At 44.2% G+C, this 20111-nt stretch overlaps 2 protein-coding genes across 6 annotated transcripts in view; one reads left to right on the forward strand and one right to left on the reverse strand.

Moving 5' to 3' along the window:
- Window positions 1-9870, forward strand: part of sulf2 (sulfatase 2) — a 123804-nt gene extending 113934 nt beyond the window's left edge. For 2 of the 4 annotated variants that reach the window (XM_012971627.3, XM_012971628.3), the window contains 7 exons: window positions 159-212; window positions 1052-1221; window positions 1473-1615; window positions 7660-7783; window positions 7999-8029; window positions 8181-8234; window positions 9242-9870. In XM_012971627.3, coding sequence (XP_012827081.1) covers window positions 159-212; window positions 1052-1221; window positions 1473-1615; window positions 7660-7783; window positions 7999-8029; window positions 8181-8234; window positions 9242-9272 — 607 coding nt within the window. In that variant the 3' untranslated portion in view covers window positions 9273-9870. 4 annotated transcript variants of the gene reach the window in all.
- A 1486-nt stretch (window positions 9871-11356) lies between these two features.
- ncoa3 (nuclear receptor coactivator 3) overlaps window positions 11357-20111 on the reverse strand; it is a 107040-nt gene continuing 98285 nt past the window's right edge. For both annotated transcript variants that reach the window (XM_031894761.1, XM_031894760.1), the window contains 5 exons: window positions 18259-18363; window positions 17536-17761; window positions 17272-17437; window positions 15957-16098; window positions 11357-15523 (listed from right to left, as the gene is read on the reverse strand). In XM_031894761.1, the coding sequence (XP_031750621.1) occupies window positions 15512-15523; window positions 15957-16098; window positions 17272-17437; window positions 17536-17761; window positions 18259-18363 (651 nt within the window). In that variant the 3' untranslated portion in view covers window positions 11357-15511. The remainder of the gene's footprint in view (window positions 15524-15956; window positions 16099-17271; window positions 17438-17535; window positions 17762-18258; window positions 18364-20111) is intronic.

Consider the following 20111-nt stretch of genomic DNA (forward strand, 5'->3'; position numbering starts at 1 on the left):
GCTAGATACAGGCAGGGCTGGCCATTTTGCCCATAGTCATCCCATTTAGCTCCCAGCCATACTGTGCATGATCTTTTCTCAAACATAGGGCTGACGTGACTGCTCTGTATCACATGATACTGATGTGCACTCGCTCTCTCTCTCTGTCTCTTTGCTAGTTACATCAAAAACGGAAAAATGAAGCACAAGGGGACAGTGATGCACCCATTTAAGTAAGCCATCTACTGGTGACTGACGGTAGTGCCCTACTATATACTAAGGCTCTAGGCAAAGCCATTTTATTGCACAGTGTGAGGGGTTTCTGCTTAATTGACTTGGAAGGCAGTTCTGACACACACACTGCCTTCCACTGGTGTGTGGATCCAAGCAAATCCAGGAGTTATAGGGGCCACTGCTCCCTGTCCCCATTTCCTAGTGGGCAGCAGAGCAAAAGAAGTGAATAGTTCAACGGTGCCAATCATATCTGGCCAGCCGTTACTAGTAGCTCTGTGTGGCTTTGCCAGAAGCTTATTCTGCAGTCTCCAGTTAATTGCCCCATCAGAGAGCAGGCAAACAGCCTGCATAGATGCTTCATCTTTCACCCCAGAAGGTTTGGTCTCAATATGCAGTTATTCCCCTCTATGGGAGTCGTTATTAGCTCAGCTTTGTTTAAACTGCTTTTGTTTCAGGCTGGCTATGCACAGGTATGCAGTATCCCCTCCCTATAGCCTGGTTCTACAGAGATTCCAAATACCTATGGCAGCAAAGTTATTTCCTTGTGCTAAGCACAATTCAGCAGGAACAGCCCCCTAAGTTTGCTCATAGCCTGTACAGGGAGATACCATAAAACTATGGCAGCATAGGGATTCCCCTGTACTAAGCACAATTCAGCAGGAACAGCCCCCTAAGTTTGCTCATAGCCTGTACAGGGAGATACCATAAAACTATGGCAGCATAGGGATTCCCCTGTACTAAGCACAATTCAGCAGGAACAGCCCCCTAAGTTTGGGAGAAATGTGTTTAAATATCAGTGAATAAGTGTGTAACCAGGGGGGCGGGTTTGTCTACACAGAAAAACCCTGAAGGAAAAGGACAAGGTCTGGCTCCTGCGTGAGCAGCGGCACAAAAAGAAGCTGCGCAAACTGCTGAAGAGACTGAGAAACAACGACACTTGCAGCATGCCTGGCCTCACCTGCTTCACTCATGATAACCAGCACTGGCAGACTGCCCCCTTCTGGACATGTAAGGGCTTATTAGCTGGCAGACATTTACGCTGCAGCCAACACTGAGAGTCTAGCAGAGGTGTAATAGCTACGGGCATGTTTTGTGATACAAACACAGGTTCCTGTTGGATAGTATCCTGTATGCTTTATACAACTGGGATTGTGTCTACTGCCTTATATTTATATCACAGTGACCCCTAGTGAGGGAATATGGGTATTGCACCCCTGGGTTACTCAGGTGCAGTAACCGCTCATCTCTTATCATTGCAGTAGGACCTTTCTGTGCCTGCACCAGCGCCAATAACAACACCTACTGGTGCCTGAGGACCATCAACGAAACGCACAACTTCCTGTTCTGTGAGTTTGCCACCGGCTTCCTGGAGTATTTCGACCTGAACACAGACCCATACCAGGTACCACACATGCGACAATAAAATGTAACTATTTCAATTCCCAATGTGATAGTTTCTCTCAGTTACACCACTGATCCCTTTAAATTCAGTTTTATCAAATATAAAACTTGAATTACACTTATTATATTGCCACAACAGTGCCACCTTGTGGCCAATCTAATACCGGTTGACATGCCCATTATACCAAATAAAGCAAACTTCTACTGATGACCCATTTTATTGGCACAAAGCGTGACAGGGGGTGCTAGGACCTTATTTTACATTAGCAGAATGGCTTGGAAACAAGCAGCTTTGGCCACTGTAGCCCTGTCTGGGGCAGGAAGGTGAGGGCACACTGTTCTGACATGGAAGGATAAAACAGTATGAGAAACAAAAGGAGATTTGTTTCACTTACCGTTAAATCCTTTTCTCGTAGTCCCGTCACGGCAGCACAGGGCACCCTTGGGTTAATACCATCTTCCGTCTAGGAGGCAGGATGGATATGCAAGAATCGGGAGGAGTCTGTAGTGACTCCCCTTCCTGGTATTGACCCCTCCCCTATCAGTTTCCATTATCCTAGCCATCTTAGAGTTGTGAGTATAGTATAGTAAAGTTAGCTAGTAGAGGGTTGGGAACTCCCTGTGCTGCCGTGACGGGACTACGAGAAAAGGATTTAACGGTAAGTGAAACAAATCTCCTTTTCTCCGTACGTCCCTAGGCAGCACAGGGCACCCTTGGGTAGAGTCCCAAAGCAGAGAGATAGAGGGTGGGTGAAACAGGTAAAGTGTTAGCAAATAAGAAGAGGGTGTAAAGGCACTAACATGGCCCCGGACCCTAACTTGAAGTAACCGTTTGTAGAACTTTTCTTCCAAAGGCTGCATCTGCTGATGCGTAAACATTGAACTGGTAAAACCTAGTGAAGGTGTGCAAAGATGCCCAAGTGGCTGCTTTGCATATTTGTTCCATAGAGGCTTGGTTATGGAGAGCCCAGGATGTACTAAGGCCTCTAGTAGAGTGTGCTGATACTTTGAATGGGATTTCTAAGTCCCTTGATCTGTAAACCATGGTAATTAAGTCCTTGATCCATCTTGCAATGGATATTTTGGTGGCCCTATTACCTTGATGTCGATTTCCATACAAAAGAAACAGTGCTTCCGACTTTCTGATATTCCCGGTTCTGTGTATATAGAATTTTAAGGCCCTTACCACATCTAGGTTGTGAAGTAGTCGTTCCTTCCCATTGGCCGGGTTTGGGCACAGGGAAGGTAGAACAATTTCCTGGTTGAGGTGGAATTCTGATGCCACCTTGGGTCTGAATGAAGGTACCGTTCGAAGTACCACTTTGTTTTGGTGAAATATACAGAATGGGGGTTTGTGGGAGAGGGCTCCCATCTCCGATACTCTTCTAGCTGAGGATATTGCTACTAGAAACGCTGTTTTCCATGTCAGTAATTTTAGGCTGATTGATGCCATAGGCTCAAAGGGTGGTTCTTGTAATGCTCTCAGTATGATGTTTAGGTTCCATGGCGGTATGGGTTGTCTGTATGGAGGTCTTATGTTTCCAGCTGCCTGAATAAAGGTTCTCACGTCTGGGTGAGATGCTATCGGTTTTTGAAAGAGTACCGATAGGGAAGATATTTGAACTTTGAGAGAACTGACTCCCAGTCCCAAGTCGAGGCCTTTTTGGAGGAACTCGAGTATGTGGTGTATTCGGAAATCTGTATAAGACAGTGCCCTTTGGTTACACCAGGAGATATAAGTGAGCCAGACTCGATGGTAGGCTACGGATGTGGACTTTTTTCTCGCTTGCATTAGCGTGTTGGTAACTTTGTCTGAGAATCCTTTGTCTCTCCAAATGGAGGTCTCAATAACCACGCCGTCAGGGAAAGCCAGGTTAGGTTGGGATGTTGGCAGGGTCCCTGTAGTAGGAGGTCTGGTCTCCTCGGTAAGTGCCATGGCTGGTCTATCGCCATTTTTCTTAGGTCTGAGAACCATGCCCTGCGGGGCCAGAATGGTGTTATGACTATTGCTGTAGTTTGGAACATCTGGAGCCTCCTCAGGACCGGGTGGATCATGGGGATTGGCGGGAAAATGTATACTAGATTGAAATCCCAAGTCGTGGTCATTGCGTCTATCGCTGTGGCTTGCTGGTCCCGGTACCTGGAGTAGTATTGAGGTACTTGGTTGTTGTACTTCGTTGCCATGAGGTCTATTTGTGGCTTGCCCCACCGGACCGTGAGTTGGTGGAATACTTCCTTGTTTAATGACCATTCTCCCGGGTCTAGGGTATTTCGGCTTAGGAAGTCTGCCTCGTTGTTCAACTCCCCTGGTATGTAAACTGCTTGTAGGCGGCAGTCGTTGGACTCTGCCCAGGATAGGATCTTTGTGACTTCTCTCCATGTTTTGATGCTGTGTGTGCCGCCTTGGTGATGTGGCCCTGTTAGGTTGTGTAACCGGAGGGTGTGAATAGAAGGGAGAAGTAGTATAAGAAAAGATCCTGACCTCTCCCTCTTTATGCTCTATTCTCTCTGCGATCGCGCAGTTATTATCCCTGGTACCGTTTTGAGCTGATATATGCGACAGTTGTCGCATTGTCGGATTTGACTTTCACCGGATGGCCTCTTAGGTACCCTTCCCAGTGTTTTAGCGACAGCGCTACGGCTCTGAGTTCCAGAATGTTGATGTGCAGTTTGGTTTCCCGGGGGGACCAAACACCTTGTACGTTTTTGTGTGCGTATACACCTCCCCATCCGGAGAGGCTGGCGTCCGTGGTAACTATGTGCCAGGACTGGACCGAGCACAGTTTTCCTTTTTGAAGGTTCTGCTCCCTGCACCACCAGCGGAGAGATTCTCTTGCTTCCTGGGATAGGGTAATGTATGTTTCGAGATTGTGGTGGACCCCGTGCCATTTCTTTATGAACTCCAACTGTAGAGTTCTCATGTGAAATTGGGCGAAGGGAACCATTTCTATGGCCGAGGTCATTAGGCCTAGGAGCCTCATGCATTTTCTGACTTTTAGATGTGGTTGTGCCATGGTCTGCTTTGCGGCTGTTATGATATTGGCCACTTTTTCTGTTGTCAAGAATACTCTGTGTTGTGTAGCGTCGAACCTGACTCCTAGGAAGACGATGGATTGAGATGGTTGTAGGGAGCTTTTGGTGGGATGTATCTTCCACCCGTGTTCCTCTAGTATTTGTATGCACTCTTGTGTGTCCGAATTTGAAGCTGAGAAGGTCGGGGCTCTGACCAAAATATCGTCTAGATATGGAATTATGCAGAGGTTGAGTTGTCGCATATGTGCTGTCAGTGCTGCCATCACTTTCGTAAATACCCGGGGTGCTGTTGCCAGTCCGAATGGTAGGGCCTGGAATTGGTAGTGGTGTTCTCCTACTGCGAACCTTAGGTATCTTTGGTGGTCCACGTGTATGGGGATGTGTAGATACGCGTCTTTTAAATCGATGGATGTAAAGAAATCTCCTTTTTCTACGTTTGATATGACTGATCTCAGTGACTCCATCTTGAAGGAGGGGACGTGAAGAAAGGTGTTCAACCTCTTGAGGTCTAGAACTGGGCGTAGGGATCCGTCCTTTTTGGGGATCAGGAAGAGGTTTGAATAAAATCCTTGGTGTCTTTGATTTCGTGGTACGGGGGTGATGGTATTGGAGAGTAGGAGTTCTTTGACTGCCTTGAGTACTGGGTCCCTTGTGTTCTTTGAGGTTAGGAAGCGTGGTGGTGGGATTTTCCGAAATTGGAGTTTGTACCCGTCTGTAACTATGTTGTGTACCCATGCGTCGGTAGTGTGTTGGAGCCAGGGCCCCCGGAACTTTAAGAGGCGTCCCCCGACTGTCTCCTCCATTCCGGGGGGGGCTACGGCTTCATTGGTCTTGTTTTTCTTGATTGCCCTTGGTAGGGCGTCTCTGGTAATTCCAGGTTGTCTTCTTTTGGGGACGAAAATTTTTCGTGTTTGGGTTGTAAGACTGGTGTCTGTTTTGGGAGGATGGTCTTCCAAAGGTTGTAGAGCGAAATGGTCGTTTTGCCTGTGTATTTGGTGCTCTGGGCTTCTTGTCCTGGGGTAGGAAGTTGCTCTTTCCTCCTGTGATCTTATTGATTAAGGAGTCCAGTTCGGAACCAAAGAGGGAGGTACCCGAGAACGGGAGTGCCAAAAGACTCTTTTTTGAGGCCTGGTCGGCATTCCATGTTTTTAACCAAAGGGCTCGACGAGCACCTACCGAAAGGGCTGATGCTTTAGCTCCTAGCTGAATAATGTCCATGGACGCATCACACAGGAAGTGCACCGCGTTCAATACCTTAGATAGGATTTCAGTTGTATGTTGTTCTTGTGTGGTGGTGGCTAATGCCTCTTCCAACCACAGCACCGCGGTCCTAGCTACGCATGCTGAAGCTATGGAGGGCTTAAATGCTGAAGTGACCGTGGAGAATATGTTTTTTAGCAGATTTTCTGCTTTACGATCCATGGGGTCCTTGAATGATGTGCCATCCTCTAGGGGTATAGTGGTGCGCTTAGCTAATCTAGCCACTGGAGCGTCGACCTTGGGAACTACTTCCCATTGCTCTTTGAACGATTGTTCAAATGGGTATAAGGCCTCTAACCTTTTATCTTTGATAAATCGTCTGTCTGGTGCCTTCCATTCCTTTTTTATAATTTCCTGTACGGTTTCATGTACCGGAAAATTCTTTTGTTTCTTTAGGGATGACCCAAACAATTTATCAAGGGTCTTAGTTTCTTTATGTTCTTCTTGAATATCTAACGTAAGGAACATGTCTGAGAGTAGTCCCTGAACTGCCTCTGTCTGTGATTTTTGTGTGGCCCTTGACTCCTGTGGGGGTGTTTCTGAATCATCCCACTCACTTGAGTCTTCTGGTATTGCCCCTTCATCCTCCCCCGATGAGGGTTCTATATCCTCCTCTGTTTGTATGCTTATTTGGGGTGGCTCTTTAGAGCTAGAGGGTACTTGGTGTGCCTGTAAATTGGCAAGTTTTTCTATGGAGGCTGACATAGTCATCAGTGATGCCTGGAAGGGTTGGAACCATTCCGGTATGTGATTAGCCACTGTATCAGTGGGGTCTTTGGTCTGTTCATTGTCAGACTTGGTCTTTTTGCCTTTTTGGGCTGGTTGTTTGGCTCTAGGTCTCTTAGCCTGGCCTTTATTTGGTGCTGGGGAAGCTATGTATGCTGCCTCTGACTGACCTTGTACAGGGGATGCCATTGTGCTGTACGGCAGTGTTGAGGCTTGCCTGGAGGGGTTGCGCTATGTCCCCCAGTCGCATCGGCAGCGTTAAGGCATGCCTGTGCGAGAGTTTGCAGGGAGCGTTGCTGCTTACCTGTGAATTGAAGCCTGCCTGCGTGAGGGGTATTAGGCAGCGCTGAAGCCTGCCTGTGTGATAGGTATTAGGCAGCGCTGAAGCCTGCCTGTGTGATAGGTATTAGGCAGCGCTGAAGCATGCCTGTGTGATAGGTATTAGGCAGCGCTGAAGCATGCCTGTGTGAGGGGTATTAGGCAGCGCTGAAGCATGCCTTGGGGAGAGGAGCTGGCAGCGTTGGAGCATGCCTTCTCTCTGTTGTATGCCTCATTTGTTAGCCCACTTAGGTAGCGTTGTAGCATGCCTATGCCGTGTGGTGTTGTAACAATCCTAACAAAAAATGAAAATTAAAATAGAAAATAAAAAATAAAACATATATTGAGGGAGCAGAGCTCCCCGAGTCCTACCTCCTAAGAGCAGGATGGAAAAAAACTGATAGGGGAGGGGTCAATACCAGGAAGGGGAGTCACTACAGACTCCTCCCGATTCTTGCATATCCATCCTGCCTCCTAGACGGAAGATGGTATTAACCCAAGGGTGCCCTGTGCTGCCTAGGGACGTACGGAGAAATACAGTATATTTACACCTCCACTGTGTTGCTGTTCAAGTTACAATGAGCCAAATGGTTCCATGAGGTCAAGCTAGCTCCTAGTCGTATAGAGGCAATGGGCCACATGAGTGATTGGGTAGCCACAGGCAGAGGAATAAGCCACCACTAATGCAGGATCTTTGTGCTTTCCCAGCTCATCAACGCCGTGAACACATTGGACCGGGATGTTCTCAATCAGTTGCACGTGCAGCTCATGGAGCTGAGAAGCTGTAAAGGCTACAGGCAGTGCAACCCCAGGACACGGAGCTTAGAGCTCGGTAAGTAAGGAGATTGGCCCTTTCCTAGAGATCACATGTCTGCATCATATCCAATAGCTTGCTCCAGCTGCTCAATAGGGAAATGCTGCTTTCGTTTCAGTGCAGATAAGGTGCTAGCGACATGGCAGCTCCTGTAACCATGTACATCATTTCCAGCTGGTTTCAGCAATAAAATAAATAATAAGGATGTTAATGTTTGTTTCTTTCATTTTCAGGATTCAAAGATGGCAGTTTTGAACAGTACAGGTACAGTTATTCCCTTGTTTCATTATTTGCGGTGCAATAAATATGAGATGGCTCAGTTTCATTCCGTTTTCCCTACAACTGCTCAATATATAAATATATATGATATAAACTTCTACTAATGGACTCTTCTTTCTCCCTGCGGAAATATCAGGCAACTACAGCGGCGAAAGTGGCCCAAAACGAAGAGACCTTCCTCTAAATCCTTGTGAGTTGTGCAACATGGTATCTTCTGTGTAGTAACGCCAGCCCTACTTTCTCCTGAACCCTATATATACAGTACATTATATATGAGCATGCTGTGGGCTATAGAGCAGAACTAAAGCCAGTGGGAAGATCAGGCTTCATGATGGCTTAGCAGTCACCAATTAGCTAGGGTTACAGCTGTAAGGTAAGTACATATGCAGATTTGGGTGCTCTCCGGCTGAGATCCACCACTTATGCACAGTAACAGGCAAATGCATTTGAAGGAAATAGTTTCTTCACTTGTATTATGACTCCTGCTGTTGTGTTATGGCAGCTCTTTTACAAGCAATTTGGATCTAGTAACCTATAGCAACCAAGCAGTAGGTTGCATTTAAATGTATGTGTGGATTGGTTGCAATGGCATACTAGACCTTGAATAAAACCACCTACTTTTTAACATATACCCTTTGTGGCTTGCTTTCCACTGAGAGGCCTGGAATTATATAGTGCCATGAACTTACTGTGTAATATTGGTGAATCTAGAACAGGGCTCCCGAAACTTTTTTTTTTTTAACTCGTGAGCCACAGTCAAATATAAAAAGACTTGGGGAGCAACACAAGCACCATAAAAGTTCATGGAGGTGCCAAATAAGGGCTAAGATTGGCTATTAGGAGCCTCTATGCACACTATCAGCTTACAGGGGCTTTATTTGGTAGGAAATCTTGTTTTTATTCAACCAAAACTTGCCCCCAAGTCAGAAATTCAAAAATAACTCCCTGGTTTGGGGGCACTGAGAGCAACACCCAAGGGGTTGGGGAGCAACATGTAAGCAGGTAAGTAACTTTACCTGGTAAAAATGAGGAATAAAGGTATAATGGGAAGTTGCTTAGAATTCTATTTTCTTTCATTGGGTGAAATTTTATTTGGGGGTTTACCAAATTCACCTGAATTACTAAAAGAATAAATCTTATGTCGGATGATTGACTTGTGAGACTTTGCTGATAACCTGTTTGTGTTGTCTCTGGCAGAGGCCAATTATGGGATGGATGGGAAGGCTAAAGCTGGGAGCAGCAGACATTCCATGGATTTTAACTGTACAAACTTGACCAACCCTTGGGATTGTGGGTGAGATCCTACATTATGAAGAGACTGGATGAACTTATGGGTTAGATAGTCTGCCCGTTGGGTTTTTATTAGAGACAACTCATTGTTTGATGAGAGGAGCCGGTTCCTCTCTGAATATCCAGCTAAACAGCTGCTTGTGTGCCCTACACTCTCCTGCTGCCGGTGACGCTGTTCTTCCTTCTAAGCACCCGCGGCAAAAGGCCCCTTGTTTGTGCTTCAGCTTCTAAGTAAAGGCCACAACGAGACTTGCACTGGGAAGCGACCTTACGCCGGGTATTTGAGAGGCCGCCATCTACAGAAACACAACCGTCCAATCTTATAAAAGGACCCACAACGGAGTAACGGCCCCCATCCAGGCCAAGCTTTACTAACGGAGACGTACTGTAAATATAAAGGGGTGGCCAAAAGCCCGACGGACCACGTGTAGACAAGACATTCATTGTGAAATCACGGGAGCAGTGAAACTCTCAGTATGAAATTGTTACTTACTTGTTGCATAATAAAATTTCATAACTGATCGACTTTACATAGATCAGGGCCACATGTCTTTCATCGGGTAAGTCATTCACCGGCCGGGCACCTCTTCAATTCACCATTTCACCCAAAAATTCTACTACCACGGAACCAAATTTGAGAAGCCCCCATAGAACAGCATATGGGGAGTTACTGTGTGGAAAGTAAGAGTACGTTAAGGTTCACAAATCAGATTTACAATTCAACTTGGTTGCTAGGGCGAGGCTGCCGAACAACGGGGCCACCTAGGTGCATCGTCAGATTTGACCCAGCAATCGGAGGGTGAATAATGTACCTAAGAAAGGAAGACTTCTGCAAAATGCAAAAACAAGGGTAAGTAGGACTCCAAGTTTAAGCAAAACGGCACAATGCCATAATGAAGTTCCTGCTTCAGGGACAGATTAATCAACCCTGTTTAAAGGTGCCCATACATGTGAAGTCGCCAAGCGAGCGGATCTTCTGCCGACATCCCCACCTACGGGTGGTCGATATTGGGGAACATGTAGGCTAATTCGATCGTTTGGCCCTGGGCCAAACGATCGAATTATAATGGCAGCAATGGGGCAGTCGGTTCGGGGACCGCATCAACGAGCTGATGCAGTCCCCGATCCGACTAAATCTTTCAACTTGCCTGATCGATATGTGGCCAATTTCAGGCCAGATATCGGTCGGGAAGGCCCCTCGTTCCTGCACCTACACGGGCCGATAAGCTGCAGAATTGGTCCGACCGACTGATATCGGCAGCTACAATCGGCCCGTGTATGGCCACCTTAAGGCATAGTTTATCTTACATTGTTGAAATGCTTTTGTGCAATCAAATTTCTATTGTTGTGCAACTATAACTTTGGTTATACAGACAGTAACCTCTGCAACTCAACACGATATACCAATCTAGTTTTGAATTGTGTCCCTGATATAAAGTTGCTGGGATTTTGTTGAACTCTATCTCTGCAGTGGACATATAGAGCAATATGGACATTCTGTATTATATCAGACTTCATTTTGGCATTGGACCTTTTTGCTTAAACTTGGATTTGTACTTACCCTTGTTTTAATATGCCAATACCCTCATATTCACAATATAATGTTCCCCCTGTTGTATTGATTTAAATTATATATACTGTAGATACATACGGCCTATGGTTTCCATTAGACAGTACAGTGTTTCTATAGCAGTATCTGACAGTTTGTACTAAACAAAACTGGGCTGATTTATCAAATGTTTGAGTTTGATTTTTCAAAATTATAGTTTAAAAACTCAGAGGCAAACACTGAAGAAGATACCAGACCCAAATAAATAAATAAGAGGGAAGGACTGTTCTGTATATAGAATAATATATACTATATAGTAAAGGTAAATATAAGGTCTCCCATTACAGACACTGTATATTCACTTACCTCTTTTGAATCTCTTCATATCTCCCTTTGGCAGCACCTACAGGAAAGTAACTTAGTATTTTTTTTTTAAACTAAGGAACAGGAAACACAAATGACAGGAGGCGGAGTTTAAATAGAAACCTTTATTTACATAAATATTAACATCAACGAACAAGTCAGGAGGGAAAATAGCTTACAACCAGCGTATTTCTCTATATATATTTATAAATGGTCACAAGCCGATTCTGTGTAGATACAGATCTCCCCCCCCCCCCCCCCTTCTGCCTCTGGATCCTGTAAGCCTCGCTCCTGAGATTTTAGTTGCCTTTAATATTGCTACCTCAGAATTAATTCCACACGCGGCTTTATCATGAAACGCTGCAATCTAATAGAAAATAAAATCTGCAAAAGGTAAAAGACACAAACATTCTGAAATGTTCTCCCCCTCCCCATGTCACTGGGGAAACAAATTAATCTATCAAACATCTTCATTTTTTTTTTTTGGAAGGAGGCTGCGCGGCAATGGAGAATGCAGCGGGGGCTATGGGCTTCTTTCCTGCCAAAGTGTTACTAGGAGGTGGGGGCTAAGTATCTTGTAAAGGTTTACCTGTTGAAAGCAATAAATCAGATGAAGATACATTGTGGGGGGGCTACTATATTGCATTATTTGCGGTAAGGCACCCTCCTAAGCATTAATAGCCCCCAGTAGGGCATAAATGATGCCGTTGCTAACGCTGTAAGGAATGTTGCTAGGTAAACCTCAAGCAGGTTTGTATACATGAAGATATACAGTTAATGTGTATTTAACGTCTCTATGAGCCCTTGGGCAATAAGGGCTATGGGCACGTGGGGCAGTACTAAGGGCTGTTGTGCATATGGGAGGCTGCAGTGGTAACTATGGGACCCTTGTGCCAGCAACCTATGGCCCATGCTGACAGTATTAAAAGACAAGGAAAGTAAATGCACAGGGGGGACTTACTTGATCTGACACCCCCCAGTGAAATCACTTTTCTGCTCTCTTAAGCTGTACTGAGCACATTAGTACTATGTAACTAAGGGTATATCTCCACTTACCCCCCAGGCTTAGCTTGTCCCCCACCCTCGGTGATGCCAAGAGGTGCAATACTCACAGGGTGGGGTCTGGAATTGGAACTTCCCTGGAGTAGACAAAGCCCGTTAGTGGGACCTGGAAGGTATGTGAGGGCCCAATGAGATCAGGGCTATTCCATACAGCAGCCCCGTGCCTCGCTGCAATACCAGGTAATAGGGATATTAGAATTAAACAGGATTTCCTGCCCTCTCTAACTTTATACTTGTACACTGAATTCCTTTAGATACAAGCTTGGTAAGCAGAATATAATAAGTGTCAGGGGGCTATAAGTAACGTGTGTGTAAAACTCTATTAAGCCCCTTCTCCCCTAGGAGCAAAAGCACAGGGAGCCTTCTGATAGCGGCGACCAAACCGACTCACGTGCTGAAGCCACAACTCACATAGTATGAAATGTACTCAGCAGAAACAACAGGATTGTTGACACAAAGTATTAATTACACACAGTTGTCTCCATGTAGAAGCAGGGTGTCCTCTAATCTCTCATTACATGTAACAGTCTGCAGACGGCAATATTATATCTACAGCTGGCAGCTCAGCAAGCAAAGCAATATTAACCCCCCGTGAAATAAAAGGCTGAGCCAATAGAGAAAAAGAAAGGCACTGGAAAGACACATTATTGCTTAATTACAAATGCTTTCCATTCATTGACATTGGGCATTTATTTTATGTAGGCAATACATGGGGGGGCGCTATTGCAATGGAACACGTTACATCTTGCAGTCCAACAGGAATCAGCAAAGGAAGACGACATTAATGTTTAACCAAAACTTGGGTATAAGTATTTGAAAATGGACTCCTGCGGCACAGCCCCAGCTCACAGCTTTATCTCGAAACTGACTTTTGGGTTCTAAAATGAGACTTTTAAAAAAAAAACGTAACTCAATAACGAGGTTTAAAACATTAAAAACGTAACGCAGTCCAGCAACAGACGAGGCCAGTAAAGGGCAAGTTATTCTCTGTGCAAGGACCAAACACAACGGAGAACTGGCTTGTAACCATCAGAGACCATCAGGAAGACACATTCAATCTACAAACTGAAAAACTAGATGTTCTGTAGACTTTAAAAGGGAAACTAAAATCAATAGAAATTTCTGCAGAAACTGAATATCTTGTGTGTTATTTGTGGCACGGGCAGAGCCCTAAGCCATGGGGGGGCAGTATTCTGTGGTTAGATGCACTGAAATGGGCAGAATTCTTAGTCTCCACTCCCCGAGGAAGTGACGAAATGAAGTCTCAAAATAAATGTTAAATACTTATCTGAACAGAACATAAGTGGCAGTGATGCCGGGGCCTACACTGGGTGCATCCTAAGGGCTGGCCAGCCAGTCAGTATATAGAAAGGCAACAGGACCTTATGTTGTTATATCATGTTCTCAGATGCTTTGAAGTCTAGAATTTTAAAAACACAGTGTCATCATAATTATCTCAAATATCAAGAATCCATTTTTGACACAAGCTTTCATGGGGCACGGTTATTTGTTTCTAAACTACAATTTCTTTAAAAAGGAAAACCTGTCCCAGTGGATTAATCGCTTCCCTCTTACTTTTACCCCCCACGCCTCCCTTCAGACTAGGGGCAAACAGGTTCCAAGTCACAGGGACCAAGTTTTGGGGGAAGGGGGTTCCCAAACAATTCCAGCCCAGTGCATTTTTATTAAAAAGAAGAGAAGTCCTGCCCAGGAAGTTATTAGAGTGAATAGGCGTGTCTAATAAATTGGCAGCCCACAATGACTAAAGCTTTCCTTGTCCTTTAAATGTATGGATAGGACCAATGGTGCGGTTTGATCTGCTTGAACCAAAGCTTTATTTGTCTCATTCTCATAGCTTCAAAATACAGACCCCTCCAGTAACGCAGCGACTCTTAAGCCAAGGCACACAGGGCACAGGCTCTGCCGGCACCCAAATCCCAGACTGCACGGTCTCTATTAGGTACTCTGACAGCATTCTTTTAATATGCCCCCCTGTCTGCCATGGGGGTAAAAAGGGTAAGCTAAACCTGCTCCTCTGAGATAAGTGCTTGGACCCAGAACAAAAGCAAGATAGGGCTGCCGTACGGAAAAATAATTCATTAATAGCATAAAACTATACTTTGCTCTTAGGTACAACTGACTGCACTTTAAATCTGATGACAGCATCCCTTTATATAAACAGAATATTTTACTAACCCCCCCCTCAAAGCACAGGATAAACCCTGTTACAGCAGAGACCAATCCAAAATCTACTCCTGGTAAAGCCAAGTAAAAACAAATTTAAGGACTGCGTCGACACTTCAAAAAAAATGGAAATCCAAAAGTGTTGACGCAGTCCTTAAATAAACAATATATGTGTCTTCACTGTACTAAGCAGCATTTACTGATTTTAGAATTAAACCCAGTGGTTGCAAGGGTTAAGTGTATCTGGCAACCATGGGGTTAAGTTTTAAAAGCCTCCACTGACCCCCCCCAAAAAGAGATAGCGACTTAGAAAAGTCATATACAATATTTTAAAGATCATATATACAAAACAATGTGCACACAAAAAAAAAACAAAAAAAAACAGGGCTGAATGAATCCCTCCCCGCCCCTCCGGCTGTTGGATGCTCGAGCTGCAAGGTAAATGTTATAGAGCCAGCTTTGCCCCCCCCCCATACTGTAACTACAGGCTGCATGTGAGACCAAAAGAGTCAGTAATAAAGTGCATGTCAGCTGCACATTGGTACAGAAAGAAATCCGGATGTGTTTTGCTTCTCCGCTTTGATCAAAAACCCCATAAACGTGATTTAAAAAAACATAAAAACAAAGAAACACCCTTTAACCTCTAACTTTCCAACAAAAAATTCTCTGGGTGCTTTGAACTGAACAATGAAACAAGTTTGTTTAACAAGGTAAATAACTGGCGGAATTCACAACCAAACCAAATCTTACGTGCGAGGATCTCACTGCCGTACTGACAAGTTGCGCCGGAGAGAGCACCAAATGAAGTTTGTTGTCCATTGTGTTGTACAGCGGATCATTCAGAAAGAGTGACGCATTTCGCTTGTGAAAGTGGAGACTGTGAGAGGCCCCTCTTCTCCGTAAGGCCAATATATATATATACAAATATATATATCATCTGGTTTTCTCTCTTTGCGTTACCCATTATAGTGCATCTTTAGTTCCCCCGGCTGAGTTTTCATTCCGAGAAATGTTTGGTGTCAGCAATATTTCTATGGGAAAGAAAAAAAGGGAAAAATGTAATATATAACATGTAAAAGAGAAGTCAGGTACCGCCAATACTCAGTATAACTCTTTTGTATGTAAAGGGGAAAAAAAGCTCTGCTTAGCAGAACCAGGAAAATAGGTAAAATAAATTAACAGTCCACAGATAATTCCTTTGAACGAATAACTAGGAATGCACCGAATCCACTATTTATCCACCAGTAAGGTCAGTAAAAAATACATTTTCATTGGTGCTTTTTAACGGCTAAAAGGTTATGACATTATGGACTTTACAAGAATAGGCAGAATCCAGTTGCCATGTTATCCTCTCTATGCAAGAAGATGGAGTCATGGCCTACTGCCTCAGAGGGTAGAGACCTGGAGTGATTAGGGTGTGCCTAGCAAGAATGTGGCCAGTAGCAATGGTACAGCAGCCTGTACCTGATCAGGTCCCATAGGCATCCCAGACATAGGCATGGAGTTCATGTTGATCTGCCCCATGTGGCTCCCATTCCCATTCATGTGCATCATGTTATACGTGGCGGGGTTGGCCTGGTGGCTGTACTGCTGCTGTGGGAAGGAACTGCAGAGACAAACGACTGTTAGACACTATAGAATGGCATGTCCATGTTTCTCCTATTCAGTATTAAAGCTGATTAAAAGTCAGTATTAAAGCTGATTAAAAGTCATGGCACACAGGATAAAAAACAAAAAGTAAACGCCTGCACCTTTCCCTTTAAATGAGAATTAAGTGCTTATCGCCCTAAAACACACAGTGCTGCTTTTCTTAAAGCGACACTGACACCTAAAAAACTTTTTTTTTTTAAATCTGCCTACTTGTTTGTAATGGTGTGAGCCTCCAAAATCCTAGCAAAAAAATGTTCAACGCTAAATCGCCTTCCCAATCACGGCTTCTGAAGAACAATCCCAAGAGGCAGCCATCTTAGAGCTTCTCTTCGTCGCTCCTAGATCACTGCCTCCTCCAGAAAAAAAAGGGAAAACATCTAACCAATAGCGCAGGTTCCCTGCGCTGCCCTTCTGCCTTCATGCGCGATGACGTCATCGTGCACACGTTTAGCTTAAGTCTCTTGTGTGTGTAGAGGGGAGGGGGAGCCCGTTTATGCAGGCAGACACCTGAAAGCCTGTGTCTGCAAGTTAAATCTTGGTGGGAGATTGAGGGACAATAAGGAGAAATAGGAGGGTGAAATAAGCAAACTCACAGGCAGTATTACTTGCAGGCAGTCCAGCAGCGTTACGCTAAAGATCCGGAGAGGAGATAACAAGTCACATGTCAGGGTCACATGATTTATTATGCTGCCGAAAGTAAGGGAAAAGAAAAGGGGAGGATCCTCCCAGTAACTGACGTCAGCCTGCTCCTGTTTTGACAGACAGGCTGAGAAGATACAGTCGGGTTTGGCAGACAGTCGGGTCCAGCATCTTATAAAGTTTTTATTTAGAGAACAAGCCCTTTCAGGAAAAAATGGTCCACATGACTTATAGGTATGTTTGGGGGTAGATTTGTTTTTTTAAAAGAATTATTTTGTTGTCAGTATCACTTTAATGATAAGCAACCAACTCAGCAGCACGTGCTTGCAGTCAATTCCCATTCAAATTATGGGCAATGTGGAACCAATAACAAGGGGAGGCTGAGCTAAGTCACCTCTAAATTTGTAGAAGCCCCTAAGAAAAGAACCTTACACTACACAATGTGTTTTTTCCCCCAAAAGAGTGTAATTAAAAGCTAGCGTGGACCTACTTTGGTCTAGTCATATTCCCTGATGGCCAGCCTTTCATGTCTGGTGATGGATACATTTGGGCGGTTTGAGGGTGAGGATTCTGGGAAGGAGCCATCCGAGATGACATTATGGCATTAGGTGGGCTGGACACCCTTCCAAAAGTGGGATCCGCCTGTTGATTCATACCTTAAAACAGACGACACACAGTTTAATCACAAAAATAGGCAATTATTTCAGAATGGTTTGTCTCAGTAATGCCCTGAAGCTACAAATGGGAGACTTACCATAATTAGGAGGGTAGGAGAATTGCTGAGGAGGGGCCTGGGGCATTGGTGGCCCTCCTAGTGGGTTATCCATACTGGCTGTGGCAGTCACATTGGGAGGAGGGCTGAAGGTCTGGGGTTGGCCTTGCTGCTGCTGTTGCATCATCATGGCCATTCTGTGCTGTCTGATTTGGTGGCTAATCAGCTCCCTGTTCCTCTGGGCCACCATCTGGGCATTGAGAAAGCCCTGCAGAGGAGAAAAAAAATAAAATATGGAGACCCAGAACAAATGCCAGATATAGCAAATAATGTACACTGTCAAATGCTCTGTCAATCTCTCTGGCAAAATCCACAGTTTCTGGACAGTTGTGTTTAAAGGTATACATGGCCAAAGTTTGCAGGTATCCATCCGGCGAGACAGATAAGGTGCGAGGGCCCCATATACTGCATTCCCTACTTTATAATGTTCAAACTGATTGGACAGAAAGACTGAATGGTCAGAACAGGAAGAGGAGCTATGGCCAATCTTTATTTCCTCATTCACTGCTGGATTGCCATTCTATTGCCCGGTCTCCAAACCAATCAATATCAACTGTACAGAAATAGTAGTTAAGAACAGCGGACCACAATCCGTGCAATGCAAATCATACAAAACCACAATATTATGGGTCAGCTAGACACCAACTCGGGGCTGCAGGGTGGCCATATTGTACAGTTGACCTTATACCTATAATAGAAGTTTACCTGCTGAGAGACCGGCGTCTGCATTACGGGTCTCATAACTCCAGCTCCGCCGGGATTCATTGTCTCCACCTTCATCTCTAAGGCTTGTCGATTTTGGTTCAGAAACTTTGAAGGAGAGAGACGGATTAATCTCAGTACCCCAAACATAACGATGCTGCCTGCAGCCACAGGGCCAGAGTGACCCTGCAGTACAAGCTGGGAAGCTACTGTAACGCTAAGTGCTCAGCACAAGTACATTCATTCCAATGGCTTTGTCATTCTCTTTTATATGTCCCTTAAGTGTGACAAACACTCTCTGTTTATTACGGTCCCTTATCCAAGCATCCAGGATACAGTTAAAACATCAGTCTGAATTGGGGGAAGATTAGTAATAATTGAAATATATTTTTTGCAAATAGACAGGTTTGGTATCTCTTATCCGGAATGCTTGGCACGTTGGGTATTCTTTCTGCATAAGACTGAAGACACACAGAGCTACTTAGTAGCAGCTACTTTTCCATGGCTACTAAACGCCAGAAAATACCCTGCCATAGACAATACTGAGAATTGCCTCTGCTAAAACACACGTAGAGACAATTATCAGTAAATGATTAGCATTGTTTATTTTAGTAGCCACGACAAGAAGCAGCTACTAGTAGCTCTGTGTGTCTTCACCCTTAGGGCTTATATGTCTACAAAGAGTGTGATGTCCCCATGCCACATATTACCAGGACGCTTATGGCTTTAACTGTAGGGCATAAAAAGAAATCATCTTAGCTTCAGAATCCTGGAAGCAAAATATATATCTTTGCGTCTTTCTCCTGGGTTTTTACTTTTTTTTTTTTTTTTTTTACAGTTTTATAACTTAAACCCTGTGATAATTAGCCTTGGGGCAATAACTATAGAAGAACAGTTCAATACAATACTGAATGATGTTATCCTCAACATTTTGGTAGGATGTTGAAGTGCAGGATATCAGAGGTAAAACCTACAGGTACCAGAATAAGAAAAGGTTCAGGTAATACACAAACTGGGCTTTCATGAGTGATGGTGGTGGTGAAATGCAAGGACTGGTATGTTACTAGCATCACTAAATAACAGGTAATATCAGGTATGACCACCTAGGCCCATCCCTTAAGATTTTTGTAAAGGTATTATAACATAACAGGATGGCTACAAGAGATAGGGAAGATTCTAATCAATCAGTCACCAAAACAATGGAAACTAAGACTGAAACTGCAAGCTGAGCCAGTAGCCTTTATAGAAGCTAGGGGAAAACAAAACAGGAGAATAATCATAAACGTAGCTTTTGATATTTTCAGGTGATAAATACAAAATTAAACAATAAGGGGTAGTTATTTTTTTAATTATATTTTAGAATGAGGGACCCAGATATTCTGGCATAATTTGCAATTGTTCTTCATTTTCTGTTTTTCAGTTACTTAGATTTTTGTTAAGCATCTCTCCAGTCTGGAACTTTGGCAGCTATCTGGTTGCTAGGGACAACTTACCTTAGCAACTAGGCAGCTGTATAAATTTAAAGACTGATAGATGAATAGAAAAAGGCCTGAACAGAACGATAGGGAAGAAAAGTAACATTAACAATAAAACTGTAGCCTCACTGAGCAATACTTATTTGGTTTCCACAACAAGCACGTAAGATTGAAAGAGGGGGAAGGCGGCAGCAAATAAACTGTAAAACGAAGACCAATCGAAAAGTAGCTAAATAATTCCATACTCAAAGTTAACCCTTTACAGGTGTACCACCACTACCGCTACCTACTTTTACTACTCAGAATAACAAAGGAAGAAGCAGAAAGCAGCAAAAGAGCAGTTGAGGATATACAACTTGGCTTCCAGTTATGGTCAGCCCC

The sequence above is a fragment of the Xenopus tropicalis genome, chromosome 10 (genome assembly GCF_000004195.4).
Source record: "Xenopus tropicalis strain Nigerian chromosome 10, UCB_Xtro_10.0, whole genome shotgun sequence".
Classification (NCBI taxonomy): domain Eukaryota; kingdom Metazoa; phylum Chordata; class Amphibia; order Anura; family Pipidae; genus Xenopus; species Xenopus tropicalis.